At 39.8% G+C, this 21,910-nt stretch overlaps 2 protein-coding genes across 3 annotated transcripts in view; one reads left to right on the top strand and one right to left on the bottom strand.

Annotated features, from left to right (window-relative positions):
- Window positions 1-1,464: 1,464 nt before the first annotated feature.
- ggps1 (geranylgeranyl diphosphate synthase 1) lies at window positions 1,465-17,811 on the bottom strand. Of its 2 annotated transcripts, none has more exons than XM_054599623.1 (4): window positions 17,267-17,811; window positions 15,307-15,399; window positions 13,252-13,322; window positions 1,465-2,877 (listed from the first exon to the last, which is right to left on the bottom strand). In XM_054599623.1, the coding sequence occupies exons 2-4, from the start codon at window positions 15,377-15,379 to the stop codon at window positions 2,074-2,076; spliced, it is 948 nt and encodes a 315-aa protein (XP_054455598.1). In that variant the 5' UTR covers window positions 15,380-15,399; window positions 17,267-17,811; the 3' UTR covers window positions 1,465-2,073. The 2 variants fall into 2 exon arrangements, with proteins under 2 accessions (XP_054455598.1, XP_054455600.1); XM_054599625.1 differs by lacking the exon at window positions 17,267-17,811 and adding an exon at window positions 16,427-17,244.
- Window positions 17,812-17,928: 117 nt separating this feature from the next.
- The window catches only part of arid4b (AT-rich interaction domain 4B), a 37,758-nt gene continuing 33,776 nt past the window's right edge, over window positions 17,929-21,910 (top strand). Inside the window, 2 exon segments of the mRNA XM_054599622.1 lie at window positions 17,929-18,208; window positions 20,460-20,508. Coding sequence (XP_054455597.1) covers window positions 20,503-20,508 — 6 coding nt within the window. The 5' untranslated portion in view covers window positions 17,929-18,208; window positions 20,460-20,502.

The following is a 21,910-nucleotide window of genomic DNA, read 5'->3' as shown; positions in this document are numbered from 1 at the left end:
TTCCTTCACTTGTAGCTGGTTGGAGGGAAAATTAGTAGAGGCACCGGTCCTACAGATTTTCAAGAAATTTGACATTTTGATGAATAGATGTATTTTCAGAAAGCCACAATTCAATCTGAAATACACATAATTAATTGAATTGCAGCTGTCAGGCCCTTCAGTGAGTCAACAAAGCTGTCTGGGACTGATAACCTCTCTGTCCACTGAGCTACGCTTCTTTTCAGCGGCTGAGGAACAACTCAACAGAAGCAGCTGATAATACAGGATTTAGATAATGCCCTGTATTTTTTGGACCGAACTCGCAGTGAAACACCAACCTTGCTCATAGCAACCAGCCTGTGCGAGTGCTCAGTCAAGGTTCCTCAAAAGGAGGATTGTGTAATAAATTGCATCAGCCGTTGCGCCTCGCAGCCTGTACTATTCAGCATGGAGTTGCAAAAGTATCAGTCGTGATGAAAAATAAACACATGAATCAGGAGAAGGCTTATAATTACATATACCGCAGATAATGATGGTTCATGTTTTGCAATGGTGGAGCCATGTGTGGTAGTTATGTGTGCATAGAGAAAATGTTTGGGAGCCTGATCAGAAATAAGAGATCAGGTCCAGTGTAGGAAGAAGCCTAGAACTACTGTAACGTACAAACAGCTTTTCTGTTAGTCACATCTTGATTTAAAAGTTCACCCAAGAGATCAGTAGGTGGTGCTGCTCATCCCTCACACCAAATATGTCCAGTTCATCCATCATCTTTAACCGCTTCTCCTGGTCAGGACGACTAGGGCTGACATATACAGACAAGACAACCATTCACAGACACATCCACGGTCAATTTAGAGTCTTCAATTAACCGGAGCTGCAGGTCCTTAGCGTGTGGGAAGAAGCTGGAGATGCATGAGAAGCCGGAGAACCCGGAGAGAACCCACGCTGACGCAGGGAGAACAGTCTCCACGCAGAAGGCCCGTCCAGCCCAGGCCCCTCTCGCTGTGAGGCGACGGTGCTCGCCACCACAGCATCGTGCATGTTCTGTTCAAAACAATGAAAACCAAACAAGTCTTGATGCCACAAGGAGATGTGAAATTTCACCTAGAAGTCAGACAAGTTCACAGGTTTTCATTCAAGGGTTTTTTATTCAATAGATGAAAAAAGGTCTGAACTGCAGCACAGCATATACTCACACACATACATATACTCACACATATACATATATATATATATATACTATATATATATATACATATATATATATATATATATATATACACATATATATATATATATATATATATACATATATATATATATATACATATATATATATACACATATATATATATATATATACATATATATATATATATATATATATATATATACACATACATATATACATATATATATATACACACATATATATATATATATACATATATATATATATATATATATATATACATACACATATACATATATATATATAATTAATTCACCCTGATAAAATGCGTGTAAAGCTGTGTTGAATCTGAACCAGACAGAAACGCAGTCTGAAATAAACCCAAAACATCAGAGTATTAATATAAAGCCGAACATCAACAGCATGAGCACTACTTTGCATATAATGCCAGCGTGTTACATAACAAGTAGACAATTGAGTTGCAGAGGTCTTTTCCACAGGATTGGCACTCTGGAGGCTTACTGACTGAGGATCTCCAAATCACACATCATATACTGGATACATCTTATTTTAAACAGGGACTTCAGAAAAAAACAAAAAACACCCAGCATTCACTCAGCTCTCGATAAATCATTTTCATTTGGTGGCAAATATAAAGAATACATTTATATGCACCGCAGTGAAGATCAAAAGGAAGGCTTTTAAGCTTTGTCTACCAGAATTCAAAATAGCCCAAGTTTAATTATTAATTGGGACTCTATTTTGTGATTGTAACATACCAGTATGTGTGTTGAGCTTTTGTGAAATTGATATACCTGCATCTATGTATTAGCAGAGCTTCTGTGATAGTGGAGTGTGCAGGGCTAGTATGCGAGTCATAAAGCAGTGAAAGGTACATGAGGTCAGTGGATTTGGCTGGACTGTGGTTCAATACTGGCCTCTGCTGTGGCTTCAGCCTCACGATACATTTTGCTAAGGTGTTTGACGAGGCTCTCCAGTTGAGGGTTTCCCCCAAACTCCCCGATGAGGCGGTAGACCTCTACCTCCAGGTCCCGCAGAGTCTGACGGGTGTAGGCGAACGAGCCTACCTTCTCCAGGTAGTCCACGCAGTATCGTTTGATGTCCATGTTCTCCGTGCGCTGCCTCAGGATGTTCTGCACTTGGGTGCTCTCTGGACGCGACCATATGGCATGAATGGTGGGGAAAGAGAACTTGCCCTCAGTCAGGTCCTCACAGAAGCTCTTGTTCTCGCTGTATTCACGAGAGCTCAGGTTGGCGTAGTCGTCGCGGATCTGGAAGAACAGGCCTAGTGTGTCCAGGAGGGGTTTCAGGTCCTGTTTCCAATCTGAGAAGAGCTGCATCAGGCCCACGGCCAGACCAAATAGCCCTCCAGTTTTCTGCAGCACCATGTTGCGGTACTCCTGCTCAGTGGGACAGGTATAGGTGTCCCTCCAGTGGATGTCCAGGCCCTGACCACGGTGTAGCTCCAGCAGCTGCCGGGTAAACACTGGGACAGCCTCGGGGTGCTCCAGGGTCAGCACCTTCTCCAACCCCAAGAAGTAGACGTAGTTGGCCGAGTTGATAACAGAGGGGATGCCATAGATGCTGTGGGCCACAGGGAAACCCCGCCGCAGCTTGGAGCTGTCCTCGATGTCGTCTATGAGCAAGCTGGCGTTGTGCAGCATCTCAGTCACCTGGATGATCACCTGAACGTGAAAAACAAATCGGATCATTACACGTTACGCTTTTGCAGAAAGTAACAATGCATTGTTTGAGAATCACTGTGCAATCACATCAGCTTTTCCATTTCATAGTCATTCCTGCCTTTATGTTGTGCTGTACAAACTTTTAGGAACGGTTACAATGATGCTTATGCTGATAAAACTTCCTTTTTCTACTCTTGACTAGTAAGACTGACAGTAACAGGTTCTCTGGGAGATCAGAGTAAATTATGCATTACAACTTGTATACAGCAGAGGGTGCCATGTCTACACTCATGCATGCCCTGCTCTGGTGATAGTCTGTGTCAGCAGACAAAGTTGTTGTTGCTGAAACAAAGCAGGCAGTCAATCGGAGAGAATGGAGAGTTCAGCAAAGATAAACTCTAGACTGGAGCTGTTTCAGATTCAGAGATTGACAGGACTGCGGTTGATTTGATCTGGTCTGCTCTAAAAATCTGATGTTTTGCTCAAGAGAGAGCAACAGTGTCTTGATGAATTTAGAGGAGATGTATTCCCATATAGTTAAGAAATTACAGGCGACAATACTGGGCTTAGCACACTTTCACCTCCTCTTAAGAGAGAATGATGTGGACCTGAGTACTTTTCCTTAGCCATATATGACGAGTGTATTGACAAGCTCCCAAAGTTTGAATACAGTGGACCCTCAATGAACAAATTGGTAAACAGCCATGGTTAATGTCCTCTGTCCACCAGCGGGAGGCCATTTTCAATATCCAAAAATGGCTTTGTTTCAGGTTGTTGTTTGACACAAACAGCAAGGGTTGCCATCAGGTGTCTGCTATCTCGAGCCGGCCGTGCAGCCTGCTGTAGTGCTCCGCTGATTTAAAAAGACAAGTGGTGTGGCCTGGTAATGAAAGCCGTTTGTGTGGGGCTGGGGAGCACAAAGAGAGGCTCAGTGGGTCAGGCAGATGGCCAAGGCTGGGCCAGTTGAGCAGTTTATCCGCCAAACACAACCTTTTCTTCGGCAGGGTCCCGACACTTGCTCACCCTGCAACCTCAGTGAACCACTTACAAGAGAGGGGGGTTGTGGGGAAAGCTACAATGAATGCACACATGAAGGAGAAAATGGAATATTGCCAAAAACTCACTCAAGGATTCACTGGCTCATTGCTAACAGTTGTGTCTATGAATTACAATTCCCTGTCTGGAAAAAAGGGAACAAGGGCACAATCAAGATGAGATTTGAAGCCTCAGATAACGACAGCAGTTGTCCAACCTAAACACAAGCAGCAGCATTTTTCCAAGTTGTGGACTTTGAGTGTCAGGCGGTCGCTTTATAACGCCGCCATTTAAATGCAGACTGCCTTCACAGCTCCCCAAGACGTCATTGATTATCACCAGAGGTAACTGATGCAGAAACTCACTTTGTTTACCAAACCTACAATCAGTGATCCATTAGGGATGCAAGGACTCCTTCACAACAAACAAGTACACTGAGTCCAATATAGTTAGAGGGAATAACTCTGAATCAGTAATGTGCAGCATGAACCTGACTCACTCAGGTTTACACTTGCAGTGGTTAGCACCCACAGTCATCCCTCTCTAAGTCAGACGGCAGGAGTGTTGAAGTCTGGCCAAGGTTTTGACATGTTCATCCCACATGATCACACACCACGCCTACTGGATTGTTGGGGCAAAAATGCTTTTTTATTCACCAAGAACAAATATAGCTAAATATGGCAGATGTCCTACCAGTTTTTGTAAAATGCTCAAGAACCCAAAGTATAAACTTAACCTGGGATTTATGGTTTTTTTAATCTTGTTTGTTGATGCAGTGTCCCTATGTGTCTTCTTCAATTGAGTTGTATTGTTTTTGATGCTGTGTGGTGAAGCCCAATATAATGTTCACAAATGTGGATTATAAAGCCCGTTACTAACCAATTTACAATATCAGGTTTACCTGCAGTGTTTTATAAAAGTGGTGGGTTACCTCAACTGAACGAACACCAAATTCACATTCATAATAAAAAATAATTATATATATATACTGTTGTGTATATATATATATATGTATACAGGCTAGAGCACTAGCGGCTAGACAGTACAAATGTTTAACAAATGTACTGTCTAGCCTGATCCAGGCAATAAAACAATCTACTGTTGTCACAACTTCTTATCTGCTTTGTGTAATAATAAGCGTAACATTTCAGGTTGTGTCCAGATATTTGACTGGTTTAAAATGGATAACTTGTATTGTTATACTATCCAGCAGCTATGAGTTGCTCCATTTCATATTTGAAATGCTAACCTACAATCCAGTTCCTGGTTATTTTCTCAGGGAGGCAGCTTCATTAGAGTCACTCTGCATCCGTCACATTAAAACCTCTGAGAATGTTCTGTTCATTTCAAAAGGTACAGTACCATAATGTACATTGTGAAGCGTGTGTTATTCAATCAATTCGATCAATTTCTCCTCTGACATGCATAGGTCCAATTGGAAACTTTACACCCTCCCAAATAGATACACTAAGATTCAAAAGATGGTCAGAATATGAACTCAATTATGTACAACAATTGTGCAATAGGAGCACACTAAAGCCACTTGAACAATTAAGAAAATGACTTATCCTCCCTAAAAGTAAAAGTATTTATAATTGAGATATTTTTAACAAACCAAAAAAGACTGGGACAAAATAGTAAATCCCAAAGGGGCAGAACAATTCTTGATAAATTTCCGGTAGGGAATGATTAGAGAAAGGTAATATTTTGCTTATATCATTATTTTACTTATGAACCCAAATAATTCATTACAAATTAAAGAAGGATAGGAGGCTGAGCTGCAGCAAGACATATCAGGCAGGACTGGAATGTGTTATGCTCCGAGGCACACTTGGTAACTAGCTCAAATCCGTGTTTGGAATTCAAGTGGAAAGTTATTGCCAGATATTTTGGAATACCACAGAAATGGGCCCAACACACATTAAAAAATGTTTGGGGAAATTGTGGGGCACAAATGGGAAAGCATCTGCACATATCCTGGTCATGCTCTAAACTAAGACTATTCTTGGAAGACAAATATTGAGCTCTTAGATATTGCCGACATCCTTCTAGACCAACGAACTGCCTGATTAGGGGTAAAATAAGTAGGCATAGAGGGAAGAGCTGCAAATTACTTACTGCAGATCTCATGGCCTGAACGGAGCATTTATAGCTCCAACTATCCAGACGGGCTTCCCCATGTAGTGATAACAGCAATTTCTCAATCCCCCAAACCCTTAGAAGAGCGATAGATATATGGAGGTATTTATTTGTATTTGCTATGAATCCAATTGGTAAGTATCTTTGTGTTTCTTTTATGTTACTTTTGTTATTTATTAGAAATGATTATTCCAACATAATTTATTTTTCTATTTAATTTACTATCTGTCAATGTTTCACTTATTGGTATTTTATGTATTTATGCAAAACTGTTATTGACAATATGATTTCACTGAGAGTGAAAATAACAATTTTTTTTAAAACTACAAGAAGCTCTAAACCTGAGGCAGCAGACATGATCATGAATGACACATGTTTTCAAGGTAAAAGACAGAGGGCAGATTATAAAAGCTAACCTTTCCACATTGTCACGGAATAACAGAAGGAAGTCAGTCCGCTAAAGGTCGCAAGGCAACTGAATTTCCCAAACAGTTCTGTACTACACTGAAGTGAAGCGCATATGAAAAAAAACAATTGTTTAATGAATAACACAACGTGGCACTGCTACTGCCTCTGTCTATCCAAGGCATGGTTGTTTCCATGGCGGCGACTTCTTGGCAGCAGTGTGCTAATGATGACAAGAGGAGTGCTCTCAGTCTGCATGATGGGTTCAGCAGGAGTTTACAGAGCTGCTACACAGAGGGGGAGAACGTTCTTTGATATGCCAAACAAGGAAATTCTGTCTGAGGTTGCATTTGATTGTTGGATTTGGTTAAAATCTGCATTTGAGTGTGCAGCATATGAACTGCCAATTTATCTGCAACTCAACAAAACTGATCAGTCAAATTCAAAACTCCAAGGAATCACTCCAACCTCAAGGACGAGTGTGCTCCTGAATTTAAAATATCAGTCCAAAATAATCGAAAATGAATGTTCAGTCACTCCTTTTATTCATTTTGAAAATTTGTGTTCATTTATTGGAGTCATACAGCTCACTGTTTTACTAGCAGAGTGAAGGGTGTGATTAAATACATATCGACTGATGCAAAATGTGATGCAAACACCGATTTTTGATATTCAATTATTCCTCAGAAGAGACCGACAACTTTATTAGTCACACGCATGCACATAGTCTAGTTTTTTTTACTGAGAACTGAAATCGGTCATCACATAGTGGGAGGACTTTTATTGTGCACTGGGAGATGAAATGACCACAGAAGAAGATGTATGACCTCTGAGCTCTGCTGAAGAACTACGATTCTCTGCTTGGGGAGGGTTTATAAAACATTCAGGACAAAGGGAAACCTGTTGAGCAACAAACCTAATGAGACCTGACAGGTCTAGCACTTAGCATTCTGCACTGCGGAAGGCATGTAGATTCAGAAAATACAGTCTCCATCTTTTAGGTACTGGACACAGGACCAGTATTCATCCACTACAATTGCAATGCTATCAGTGTGATAAGGTCAATGGCCTGCTCTCCCTAAGCAGACAGTGGCAAGGGTCCTGCTCAATTAAACCAATAAATCCTAAATGGCCAATTTGAAATTAATCCGACTGAGGAAACACAGGAATGCCAATCAGTCCGCTATCTGTACATGCACTTCAATATGTCTAATCAGGAAGCATCCAAGTATGTGCTGAAACAACACTTTAATGGATGGATGAGTGGAGGAGTCAGTTTGCCTGGGAAGATGTCTGTTAATCCTTTGCTTCAGAGGTGATCAGGAACACATGAAGCTGTAAAAGAACTAGTCTCAGTGGGTACGAAGGATTATGTTTTAACATACACAAACAATCCCTACATACTGCCAAATATTACCTTCTCACTACCATGGACCCCACCAGAATCTGAAATATACTGTTCAATAAAACAATTAGCTACCATGACCTACACATTTTCATTCAACAAGATGAAACTGAATACAGATTTTCTTCAAAAGCTAGACAGGCCATTATACTCACTGTAAAACCATCATCCCACTTCCCAAACACAGTGTAAAATGCATTGTATCATGTAATAATATCAGAATACAATGAACAAAATCTACTGGTTACTAGCCCCCTTATACTCACTTGATATCTCTGGATTAGAAACAACAGCTAATGCAACAGATATAATTTTGTATGCAGTGATTACCATCAATTTGGTGTTTTCTTTCCGATCAAACTTAAAAGTGCAAATTTATTGTGACTCTGGTAAACTGAACATGAGCACTCAAACAGCAAATAGCAGCTGATGTGAATGAAAATACAGTGACGTGCATTCAGTAAATTTGGCCACACACATTTTGGCAGTTAAGATTTACACAAACTGATTTTTTAAATCATTTTGCAATAAAATTATTTAAAAAGGAAATAATGGACTCGGACACAGAAATATTGACGTCATGTCAGAGACCAACTCTGACATGACGTCAATATTTCTGTCCATTATTTCCTTTTTAAATAATTTTATTGATTCATGACATATCATTTCATTCAATAAAAGCTATTGAGTTTGAATACATTTTCAGTACATTCAAATAATATATATTATTTTAGGTTTTGGCATCTCAAACCTTGAAAATGTCAGGCGGCTGAACCGTCCGAGCAAATGAACAGATTAAAAACACTATTTAAAAATTGTCTTTAAATGATAATAAATTCAAAATTAATACAATGGCATGATTTTATTGTTTAAATCTTTCAAATGTACCTATAGTTCAAAGCAATTGAGATAATTCAAAAATATTTTGTCCAGCCATTTGCACTCTTCAAATGTCAGGGTGGCTGACCCACTGTAAATATGGGACTTTTATTTTAATATTAAAGTTCACAACAGTTTCCAGGATATAGCATCATCAAGAGGATCTCCACTGACCTTCATGACCTTTATGGCTGAGTGAAAATGTTTTTAGATCTCTCTCAAATATTATACTTTTAACTTATAGGTTGGCTGGTACACTACACCACGTCAGGCGTTCCCACCAAAGTAAAATTTGAAAAATGTCATCATATAACCCTTTATTGTATCTAAAAATGACATGTATGGATTTGCTAAAAAGAACAAAATATAATACAGGAGTCAAAGTAGATGCCTGATTAATTTGAAATAAGTTGCAAATGTCAGGTGGCGCAACCAGTAAGTCAGGTGGGGCAACTGCAAGGAATGTCACTATATGATATTATATTATATTTCAAGCTCTAAGATTATTTACTGAATTTTTAAATCGTTTAATAGTTTTAGGTTAAAGGCAGGCTTGGTAATGATGAGAAATTAGCAAAAGTATGGTAGATTTTAAAAGTTGTCCAACCCCAAAAAACAGCCCAGTGTTGCCAACTCTTTTCCATTGAAAATAGCAGCACTTGACCAGTCTAGCAAGAAAGTGTCCAACTCTTCAACACTGACAGTCTGTCCCATCAGGCCTCCCTCTAAAGACACCAAAATTATCATTATCAAGGTAAACAACAAACATACCTTGCAGTTCTTACTGCAAGGTATGTTGACCTATGTAAAGTCAGCATAACTTACAAGGTTCAAAATGTTCCATAGTCGTTCATTGTTTTTTAAACAATTTCGACTAAGTATTGTGTACTTAGTATGTACTAGTGTTGCATTCCAGGTGCTATGCATTTAATGGTATGTAATGAGTTGTTTTCAATTGTCTTGAGCTGGTGTTTCTTTATGAATATATCAAAATAAGACTTCATCGTTGCTCAATCACAATCCATTACAGTCTGTCCATCTAATCAATCCACTACACCACTGTAAAAAAATGTTTTCAACAGTTTGAGAAATATTAAATGATCTACATGGAGCACAAGAGCTGTGATTGTTTTGGGTTTTGAGAGTGTGTCAATGTCCGACTTTGTAAGCAACAGTGAAAGTTATACTGAAAACTGCAAGGTGTAATTTTTGTGCCCCTCATGGGTATATGGGAACTTAGAAAAAAGTTTAATTTAAGTAAAGAGCCAAAAAAGTAAATTTAATTTAGGTCGAAATGTCTTCAATACAACTTTGAAACAACCTGGATCGTTCTTGTCTATTAGCTGTTGAAACAACGTTGGTCGAAAAACTAAATGTCTCAACAACCTCCTAAACAAACATCTGATACACATCAAAATGTTTGCTGGGTATATACTGCTATACACCCACTTAAGTTTAGACCAATTAAATAGGTTTACACTTTACACACACTATTATTATTTTTTGATTCTTTCCCAAGTTTTACTGGTGTACGATGTTTGACTTGGATAATAAAGATCAATACATCAACCATGTACTTATGTAAAAATTTCAAAAATTTTGTTTTAGAAAGTTAAGAAAGCAATGTTTAAGTCAAGCCTGATGTTGCCTTACACAAAATAATGATCCCAGTGACTTCCACAAAGTGAGGTATACAGCTTATTAATTAAACACTGGAATGGGATAGGTACTCAGTATTGGCCAATACCCAAACCAAGTATCGCTTTTCGGGACTGAAACACTAAAGAAAACAACATAAGACGCCCGACTGACAAAGCTTGGTATTATAACTTACATGAACTACAAAGCCTGTGATGGGCTTAGTTGTTCCTCCGAATTGCTTAAAAGGCAGAGCAACACCAGACATTTTTCGGATTTCTCGGCTCCAGAAAATGTGGGATGTGGCCCGCTATCTCGGGGTCTGGAAACAAGCTAATGGACTGTACATTTAAGCAGTCAAACCTCACAATCGTCTTTCAAAAACAGTTAATCGATTGACTACGTGTAATGCAAATGGGGTCACCAGTGCCGTAGTAACAAAGCCACAAAAAATTAGTGTACCACCAAACCCTGCAGTTATACAGAGCTTTTTGCCCTCTTTCTATAATTGTAGGTCCCACTTAACTGTATGGTTTAACTTGTTTGCAACAGCAGCAAGTAGCAAAAAAACAAACCAATTTACACAACCTTCCCAGCACCAAACCACGGACAAATTTAGCAACAAGTTTATGAAGAGAGTCGAACACCGAGCAAGCTTAAGATCCAGATGTTTTTCTCAGCAGTTGATGGAAACCAAACCAATAACAATGATAGTGTTGGTCCATGTGTGCTGGATGTTTGCAAGCATGCGATCAAATTCTGTTAAGAGTTCCTTGCTCAAGACACACTCTTTAAATGTAAGTACACACGTGGACAAAATTGTTGGAACCCTTCCGTTAAAGAAAGAAAAACCCACAATGGTCACTGAAATAACTTGAAACTGACAAAAGTAATAATAAATAAAAATTTACTGAAAATTAACTAATGAAAATCAGACATTGCTTTTGAATTGTGGTTCAACAGAATCATTTTAAAAAACAAACTAATGAAAATGGCCTGGACAAAAATGATGGTACCCTTAACTTAATATTTTGTTGCACAAGCTTTTGAGGCAATCACTGCAATCAAGCGATTTCTGTAACTCTCAATGAGACTTCTGCACCTGCCAACAGGTATTTTGGCCCACTCCTCGTGAGAAAACTGCTCCAGCTGTCTCAGGTTTGAAGGGTGCCTTCTCCAGACTGCATGTTTCAGCTCCTTCCACAGATGTTCAATAGGATTTAGATCAGGGCTCATAGAAGGCCACTTCAGAATAGTCCAATGATTTGCTCTGAGCCATTCTTGGGTGTTTTTAGCTGTGTGTTTTGGGTCATTATCCTGTTGGAGGACCCATGACCTGCGACTGAGACCAAGCTTTCTGACACTGGGCAGCACATTCCGTTCCAGAATGCCTTGATAGTCTTGAGATTTCATTGTACCCTGCACAGATTCAAGACACCCTGTGCCAGATGTAGCAAAGCAGCCCCAGAACATAACCGAGCCTCCTCCATGTTTCACAGTAGGTACAGTGTTATTTTATTTGTATGCTTCATTTTTGCGTCTGTGAACATAGAGCTGATGTGACTTGCCAAAAAGCTCCAGTTTTGTCTCATCTGTCCAAAGGACATTCTCCCAGAAGCTTCGTGGCTTGTCAATATGCATTTTGTCAAATTCCAGTCTCGCTTTTTTATGATTTGCTTTCAACAGTGGTTCCTCCTCGGTCGTCTTCCATGAAGTCCACTTTGGCTCAAACAGCGACGGATGGTGCGATCTGACACTGATGGACCTTGACCTTGGAGTTCACCTCTAATCTCTTTGGAAGTTGTTCTTGTTTCTTTCTAATCTCCTGAGACAACTCTCTCCTTAGCTTTCTGTGGTCCATGTTCTGTGTGGTACAAACCATGATACCAAACAGCACAGTGACTACTTTTCACCCTTTAAACAGGCAGACTGACTGATTACAAGTTTGAAGACACCTGTGATGCTAATTAGAAGACACACCTTAGTTTAACATGTCCCTATGGTCTAATTATTTTCAATCTTTTCTAGGGGTACCATCATTTTTGTCCAGGCCATTTTCATTAGTTTGTTTTTTAAAATGATTCTGTTGAACCACAATTCAAAAGCAATGTCTGATTTTTGTTAGTTAATTTTCAATATTTTCTTATTTATTATTACTTTAGTCAGTTTCAAGTTATTTCAGTGACCATTGTGGGTTTTTCTTTCTTTAACGGAAGGGTACCAACAATTTTGTCCACGTGTGTATATACACCATCTATATGCACAGACAAAATACATCCATCAGACATACATTGCCAATAACCCTCTAACATCAAAACAGCCACTGCTGCCCTTATAGATTACAATTTTACAGCTTTTAATGCACAAGTTGCTTTTTAAAGATACATATAATCCGTCACTATCAATATGAATTCTATAAACTGCATATTCATTATAAAGACATATTTTGATGTACAGACTGTACATAATCATTCACCCGCTTTATTTGGCTAATTGGCCAAATAAAGCGGATTCTGATCCAACTTCAGCAATTCATAAATCAGCAATAAGGGAAAGCTGCAGTTCCAACAAATTTAGAAAATGGTAATTGTTCTGTTTTTGCATTGCCCGTCTTTTTCATTTCATTCCACCTGATCCTCAACTGCATTAACAACCTCCTGTAGTATATCATGGATTCTCTAAGCTCTACATTCAAGCTTTACATTTACATTCAGTTAGAAACAACTCATCCGTCAGAACACTCTGGTTGCATTACAAAATAAATTGCCTATTCAGAATCAGCACAGCATCATTTCACGTTCCTGGACCTGTCTACAACAATAAACATCATACCACTCTGAATATTAAGAAGCTTGAAATGGCTTATTTCTCACCTGCAGTTTGTCCTCTGGAACATTCAGCCAGTGGTTAAATGCTTGGGATAGTTTTGTCCTCACCTGCTTTCCTGAGAAGAGTGCGAAAAAACAAACGTTTTAATAGTCATAGACATATGTACTAGAGTATGAAAAGGAAAAGCAACATGATGGCCTTAAGTGCATCCTTCAAAATGAATTTGTTAATTTCCTTACTTACATTGAGTGCTTATGTCACGGATATTTGAAAATGCACAATTTGTTGAAGTCGATATTAACACATCTGGTGGTTGCTACCCAAGTCCCAGAAAAGTCGAACAAAATTAACCAAAAAGAAAACTACATTGTTTTAGAACCAGTGTTTTATTGTCAGAATTGCTGCCATTATAACTACAGTTAATCACCTTACACTAATCTCATTCTCACTGTTGTAGACAGAGCTCTGCAAGAGACAATGAGATGCAACAAGCCTCAAACAGATTGTAAAAATATTTCAATCCCACCTATTGCAGGCAGTTATCTAAAAGGTTTAGATGAAGAGTAACTTTTTATTTACTATACTTGCAGAGTCAATTCTGTGTTAAATTTGCAGGTCGGCTTGGGGCACAGGACTCTCTTTTGGCAACAGTTGAAGTGGGATGTGACCTGACTAGAATAACTGAGAAGTCCAGAAAAGATGAAGAGGCCTTTAGCTGGTATCAATGAAGCACAGTAAGTCGTTTTGTCTTTCAAAGACCAGGGCCCTGTACTAGAGAGAGTTCAACATAACCAGGTCATCGTTGGGTTAACTGGCTTAACTATCCCTAACAATTGCGATCCTGTTAAACAGTCCTACAAAGCTGGTTATCAACCAACCAATCTCAACCTGGCTGTGAGTGCATTCAAATAATGGGGGAAAATGTTTGCAGCTTTTGACCAATCACAAACTACAAACTAAAATGAACATGTCTGCGGTCGGCAGAGCGGCATATTTTACAAACTACAATGTTACAAAAATAAGAAGGAGTCAAGAAGGTAATGTGTCACACACGCAATAAGAATACCTCTCAGCAACACACTCATTTAACAGATTACACACATGTCATTAAGTCAGATCTACCGTGCTCTAGATGGTCAGGGATAGTTTAAATCTGTTGATTTACACAATCACAGTCTGTAATTTATAAACTGCATTGGTCAGTTGTTGTACTGAATAATGATTTAAACTTCTTTGTATTTGTGTAACATTATCCAACGATCCACGTACCGAGCTTTGATTGGTCTGTAGGTGGTGCTTTTATACGAATTGATCTTTTATCTGGAACATAACCAGCTCAGGAGCACGTTAGGTGTTCAGCATCTGTTACCATGGGGATCTACCCCAGTAAGTCTCCGTTGTAGAACTGAAAAACCCAGAGTAAACCCTAACGTTACCTCGCTATCCCCAAATCCTGCTTTATAGTACGACCTGTACTATAAAGGCTTGTTTTTCAATGAACGCCGTTTCCAGCTGAGTGCTCACAACCACAATCGAAACGGTGATGGGGATGAGTACACTTTCATGCAAACCTATAGATATGTTTGCCAAAACTATGACAAAAACACCAATGTTTAAAACACTGGAATTTTGCTTTAATGACAATGTCTGTTGCAAGACTTTAAAAAGAATCTTATCTTATGTGCCTGAATGACAGTGACACTGAAAAATAAAAAAACATCCCAACTTAGACCCTTAGGACTTGTCCTATTTACCCAAAATTAAACTCTTATGTTAGGTCAGTCGCTCCTTCAATGACAAAAAGTGACCAATCAAAACTGAAGAACAAAATTAAGAAAATCCTCCTAAACAGCAGCAAGTGTTCACTTGCTCAGGAGATATTACAAAAAAAAAGTGATTTTAAAACATGCAAACAACTATGCACAGCTTGTTTATAACTGGACTGATTACATCACGATGGAGAAATGTAATACCATTTAAGTTCAAGACTACCTTGCCACAGAAGTAAAATACACATTTACATGAAATTAAGCAGCATCTCCCAATAACACGAGGTATCAGAATTGATTAACACGATGAAAAACTTGAGAAAGACTCACCTGGTAGTTGCAACAAATATTTGTATGGTTCCAGCAGAATTCGCTCAGAGGCATCTTCCGAGTTGCCATCCATTTCTTCTGGTTTAAACAAATCTGTATTGGAGGAAAAACAAGAGAAAAAAGTTAAATAATAATACGGGACATTATTGAGCTCTGAAAGTTAAAATGCTTTGTGCAAGTCCACAATCACTCTTAAACCAAACTTAAATCTAGCTCTGAACTGACAATATTACAGAAAGGAGTGTGTTGACATGACAGGAACAATGTCAGACTTGAAGGCAATCTTGGTGTTAATGACATAAGAGACATAACTGCAAAATGCTGCTACACACCAAGCAGCGTATAGGCACATAATTGAGACACAGTAAACGCAAAGAAAGTTTCAAAAAGAATGCATTGTTTGTGGAAAAAGAAAAAAAGTTCTAACACGTTGGGTTGTCTGTCACAGCTAGTGAGCATCATCAGAAAAATCCCTCACAATCACTGAAATGTAAATCATTTATTCTTTGCATGAGACAGCAGTTGAGGTTTAATTTCAGAAAAGGCCCCGACTAGATCATAGAGTTAATATTCACTGTAGCGCCGCTTGTGAACAAATGCTGATGTGAAGCTTCAGATTATAATCAAATTATCAGACTGCAAAGCGAGTTTCCATATATTGCAAATTTGCAATCTATTTCAACTATGGGACAGTACCATATGATATTATGAAGACCTCTTGTCACACATTATTTACTGAGTCATCATTACTTATAAAAAGCTGTGGATAGTTCCTAGTTTAATGGTTCTAAAGTATGCTATACAGTCTGGCAACTGGTAACTGTGTGTACAGTATAATTACACATTTTGCATTGTTTGGTGTTAAGGGAAAATCCAATACATTAAATTAACGCTTTTATTGTCATCTTGTCTGCAATAATTGCCTAACTAGAATGATCATAATCTAGGTAATTTCCCATTTGATATGTCAATTTCACTTTTAAACAGAACCATACCTCAGTTAAATAATATACATTTCATACTTGCACTTCAAAATGTTATGATATTGAAAGTCAACCCAAAATTGCATTCGTATTAGTTTGTAGCACTTATTGTATTCGTATTAGTTTATTGCACTTACTGTTTTCGTAGTAATCTGCTTCTGCACTGTTGAGTGGAAAACAAGAGAGACTTCTACACCAGATTCAACTTAAAACAAATTGGTATTTATTTTAGGATAACAGGAGTATATCGCCCAGCAGTTATACGTGCACGGGCCTAGCAGTACTGAGAAGTTCAGCAACTAAAAGGCGCTTATACAGAGTGCGCATCATGTTATATAGGTTTTGTGAGTTGAATATGATAGGTCCAAAAATGAGAGAGGCGGCTCTTGGTTTAGACTTTTAGACTTTCTGGGCACATTCCTTCTTTAAGTGTCTCTGTTCTATTCCATCGCACGGCCAGGCACTAGAACGCCCTGTCCGGAGTATTTGACCTTCTAACAGAACTTATAATCATTTACCGCAATGTGCACAGTGTGGTGTGATGTGAAAGCATAGACAAAATATACTGTGTTTGAGATTTGTATGTGTGCATTTATACATATGAATGTAATATTTTACATGACAGCACTATACTTTTGCTCTGGTTTATGCTTTTAGATGCTTGTTTAAGAAAGGAGATGCACTTATGACTTCTGGTGACTAGTAGTTCTCTTGAATACCTATGTTGAATACACTTCCTGTAAGTCGCTTTGGATAAAAGCGTCTGCTAAATGACTGTAATGTAATGTAATGTAATGTATTGCAGAGTTAAACGATGCATTTAAAGGAGGGACAAGTTCTCCTATCATTTTGAGAATGTGAATCCTTTTAATTGGCAACTAAAACAACAAAATCAATAAAGTCTAGTTTACACAGGGACCCAAATTACACATACAAAGCGGTGGTTGAAAACAACCCCTCCAGTTGACTCCACCCACCTGGTGCTGCCTGTCAGTCTGCTGATACTCCGGTCCTGTGTTCCTGTTAGCCAGACTGCTAGTTAGCTAGCATTAGCAGGCTAACATAAACGCACTGATAAACCACAGTGGAACATTTCTTTCTTTCTTTCTTTCTTTCAAAATAAAAACTTCCAATTCAACGATGGGCGACTAAGGCACGCGATGTGACAATCAAATCCACACTTTTACATTGTTTAAAGGTCCGTTTGTTAATGGCCAAGTCACCGGATGCTACTCTAAGCTAACACTGCTATTTCCACGCATTGTACAGACACTTTTCAAAACGAGCTAGCTGTGGTGAGCTGCCTATATATGCTTCAGTGACGCTACAGAGCACGCGCAGAGTAGGTGGGGTGCCTCGCACGTTGTGTGTTGCAGTTTCATTGCCACATTGCCCGGTAAAAGCTTCCGGCCTGTAATGATATTGGAGAAACACTCATACGTCTTGCCGGTGCAGTCTGTGATACAAATCGAACGCACACCCTTTCATTAACTGGGGGTTGTAGTTCTTCTCTCGGGGTTGTAGTTCTTCTCTCCGTATTGTGAGACCAACCCAGGCGGATGACGTCGTACATCTGACGTGGATGTTTATCTCCTCGATCAGCCAATCACAAGCTTCCAAGGCGTTGCCCCCCTCACTGAGCAGTCCAATGGGCGAGTGTTCCTCGAGGAGAGGCGGGACTACACGACTGTCAATCACTCCCAGGAGGCGGGGGAAGGCTCACAGAAAGAGCTAGGCTAGAGGAGCTACTCAACAAGGCGAACAGCAGCGAAACCACTTTTTACCCATCCGCGTCAACACCAACCAAAGGGCCAAGGGACGACGTTAAAACCAAGTCGTACTGCTCACATCAATGCTCCTATGGATTACTAATACACCGTCGTCGAAAAACAGAGGTGTTTCTCAACTTGACAGCATAGGTAAGCCTGCTTTTGTTCGGCCGAGCCGTCGCTATTTTGAACATTTTTTTTTCCACCAGCGAGCCAACCTTGACGGGCGCTAACTTAACGCTGTGGTGTGTTTAACGCAATGAATGAACGACAGCACGACACCGACGGCTGATATTTACTAAATAAACTTAGTCAGCTGGATGATAAAGTTATGCCAGGCGGATTAAGCCGCTGAGCACAGCCTCCTCCGGGGCTGCGGACGGGAGCCGGGGTGTTGTGAGGGCTCGTCGTCGAGCCTGTCATGGTGCTCCCTTACAGCCTCGGAAAGTGAGCATACACGGAGCCATCAGGGGGTTTATCCACGGCGTAGTTTAACAGGTAGACGTCGCACCGTCGGGCATTTATTTTGTGCCCCCACAATCAGGAGCTTCTCGCGGTTTTGGACCAGATGGGGATATCTTGCATGGAGGAAGTCCGTCGTTTGACCAGATGCAATGTAGACTAGTTGCCCCCTCACGTTACCCCCTGTGTGTGTGTGTGTGTGTGTGTGTGTGTGTGTGTGTGTGTGTGTGTGTGTGTGTGTGTGTGTGTGTGTGTGTGTGTGTGTGTGTGTGTGTGTGTGTGTGTGTGTGTGTGTGTGTGTGTGTGATATCGGTGTTTTGCACATTTCCGTAACTGGCAACCTCGTCGCTGACTGTCTGCCTGGTCTCATCACTGAGGAGGTTAAATGGCTCCTGTGCTCTAGTTTAACTACGAGATCAGGTGATCAGACCAGCCGGGGCTCATGCAGGGTTTTTGCATTTTTTTTTTTTTTTTAATTATTCTTCTGGTGGTGTTGGTGGTCAATCATTGACTTGCTCGAGCAAGATTGTCAGGGGCGGATGACATTAAACCAAGAGCCACAGATGAGGGCTGCGACCTTGGCTTCTGTTTTAACCACAATAATCCTAATAATAATCCTAATAATAATGATAAATACAGTAGGTATGCATGCGATGTTGGTGCGTTACAAGTCTCCCTCGAGCTTGACCTTGTTGCAGGACCGTTTCGTCGACTTGTTTCTTTGTCAGAAGCAAACCCTCACTCCGCTGAACAGTCAGCGAAATGCCCGACCAGTCGGTGAAGACAACATTTAGAGAGGAAACAAAGTGAGTTTCAGTCTCGCTGCACGGCCCACTCTCACTTTGCTCAACTTAACGAGCCAGCATTAATACGTGACATTGCTATAAAGGTCTGGTTCAGTGGCTGTGTTGCCCCGTGAGCACTGATATTATATCTTGTGTGTGTGTGTGCGTGTGTGTGTGTGTGCGTGTGTGTGTGTGTGTGTGTGTGTGTGTGTGTGCGCCACTGTCCGCAGAGAGCAGCGCACCGAGACAAGGAAAGGAAAGCAAAAGGATCGGTCTCGAGGCAGCTTTTCAGTTTAAAAAAAAAAAAAAAAAAAAAGCGAGAGCTCGGTCTCCTAAAGACGGCGTGGCTCAGATATGAGCAGGTGAATGGCGACCACCGTTCCCGCAGTTTCCACTGTTTTGTTCGCTGAAGTGCTCTTCTGTGTTTTTTTTTTTTTTTTTTTTTGTGTGCCGACTGTTCGCTACAGAAATGGCGTCATCCTCTCTGCTGTAGCTGCTCCAGTCAGTGCAGTGCAGACAGCGGGCACCACGCTGCCGCACGAGAAGCAGCCGAGCACAGCGCCGATTATTATTATTATTATTATTATTATTATTATTATTTTTTTACTGTATCCACCACTTATTTTATTTTTTAAATCCCAAACGACTTCATTATCCGTGCATTTGTGCAGGTCGTGTGGAGGCCATTGACTAGTTTCTGTTGTGCTCGCCCCGTGTTGCCACAAGCGGAGTCTGTCTGCTGACTACGGCGCACTAGGCATTACATAAACGGCTTTAGGGGCTCTGCGAAGGAGAGTGATCACCAGCCTTACTTTGCAACAGAGATATTTGTTGGGGTGGGGGGGGAAATGTGTGCTCGAAAAGCTGGAGCACACATACCATCAACATAATGCATTAGCAGGGACAATTTAAGCAAAGGATCCTTTTATTAAACTTTTCTTAAATCCATTGCAGCCTCGATTCAGAATGAAGCCCACAATCCCTAAAAGGAGATTTGATGTGTTTTTTCCAAGCGATCTATAAAGTGTGAGGGTCTTCCGCCCAGATTTTTTCCTCGGTAATAAGTGATGTCATCATAACATAACCGTGTCTTGTGGCAGACTGAAGTTGGCACTGTCTGTGATGTCTAACAGCGTCTTCAACCTCTGTTTCAGCCTCGGATTCGTTACACTGGTCACCTAGAGGACTCATCGAGAGATGAAGGTATGTGTTCATTACATTTTCTGTGGTATGTGTTTAATGCCACTGGAGCACTACTACTTCTGCATACTTGGCCTAGTTTCATTTAACTCATGTATAAATAAGATTTAACCAGGCACAAAAAACATAAAACATCAAATGTATGATGTAAAATTAATATTTTATATGCATGTCTTCATAATATTTTTTACTCATGAATAAGGCCAGTTTGAACTTTTACTAAAGGTCAATTTTGGTCTTGTTCAAACACACTGAGGCAAGTGTCTTAATAAGCAAGGTATTGAGTTTCTATTGTGTCTAGCTGTATTTGCACACTTGGGTATTTCGTTTTGGTCTTATGCTGTGTGATGCAATGTTATTAAATTACATGCAGAGATAGGGCCTGGAAATGTAGTGATATATTTGAATTTAATTTTATGAACTGCATACAAAGAGAGTGTCTAATCAGAACACAAGCTAAAGGTATGGTGTGCAATGATATATGAGTGACGACGAATGAATTGGCTGTGAAATGTACAAATAACCAAAAGCTCTGGCATTGTTTTCTTCAGCCCTTTTCAATTTGAAAAAGTCACAGCTGTGATTGTTTGGTAAATTAGACTGTGGTGCAAGCTTTCTTATAGGATCAACAAAGTTGTGGCTGTTGTTATGCCTGCAGGCTGTTGTTTCATTTGTTACCATGTAAGCGGAACGTAGAGTCACACCATGCATGTGTGTTTCACTTTTAGATTCAATTTAATTACCTACAGAAACTTTGACAAGAGTCGGTATATAGTATAACATGATTATGGGGAGAGAATAAAGGAAATACAAGAGGTGAGCATTTTGTGAATTGAGAGTTGGTGGTGGACAAATTAAATGCTGGGCTGGTAATGATTTGTAGTATGTCACTTTGGCCCTAATGATGTTGTGCTTATTGTGGTTAATCACTATACCATCGGCCACTACTAGCAGTCAACCAAAGTATCCAATTAAAATGCAACCTAGAGCATCATTAGATGTAAAAAAACAAAAAAAACAAAAAACAGTTGCCTTTTTTTTCATTATTCATTCAATTTGGTAAAAAAAGAAGGGAGACGAGTAAATCGTTTTAGATCGGGTACAAAGCTGAACCTTTTCTCTGCTTCTGAATCATTTCTGTTGCCTGCATTCATACTTGTCCTCCCAGTAGAGCTGACTTGAACTGCATGATGATTTGTGGTTATGTAATAAATAGTTTGTGCCACAGGAAGACAATGGAGTTTTGATTGTCCTGACAAGAAATGCATTCCAGTAAACAGAGAGCATCCAGGCAGCGATTATACAGAAACCAATGAGGTCAGCAGATAAAAATGAATTCACACCGTAGGCTAGCTTTGCTGCTTAATTTCAAACGTGAGTGTCTACTTGAATAAAGCTAAATGTG

Source organism: Anoplopoma fimbria, chromosome 6 (assembly GCF_027596085.1).
Source record: "Anoplopoma fimbria isolate UVic2021 breed Golden Eagle Sablefish chromosome 6, Afim_UVic_2022, whole genome shotgun sequence".
NCBI lineage: Eukaryota > Metazoa > Chordata > Actinopteri > Perciformes > Anoplopomatidae > Anoplopoma > Anoplopoma fimbria.
This window is presented reverse-complemented; position numbering and strand designations above follow the sequence as displayed.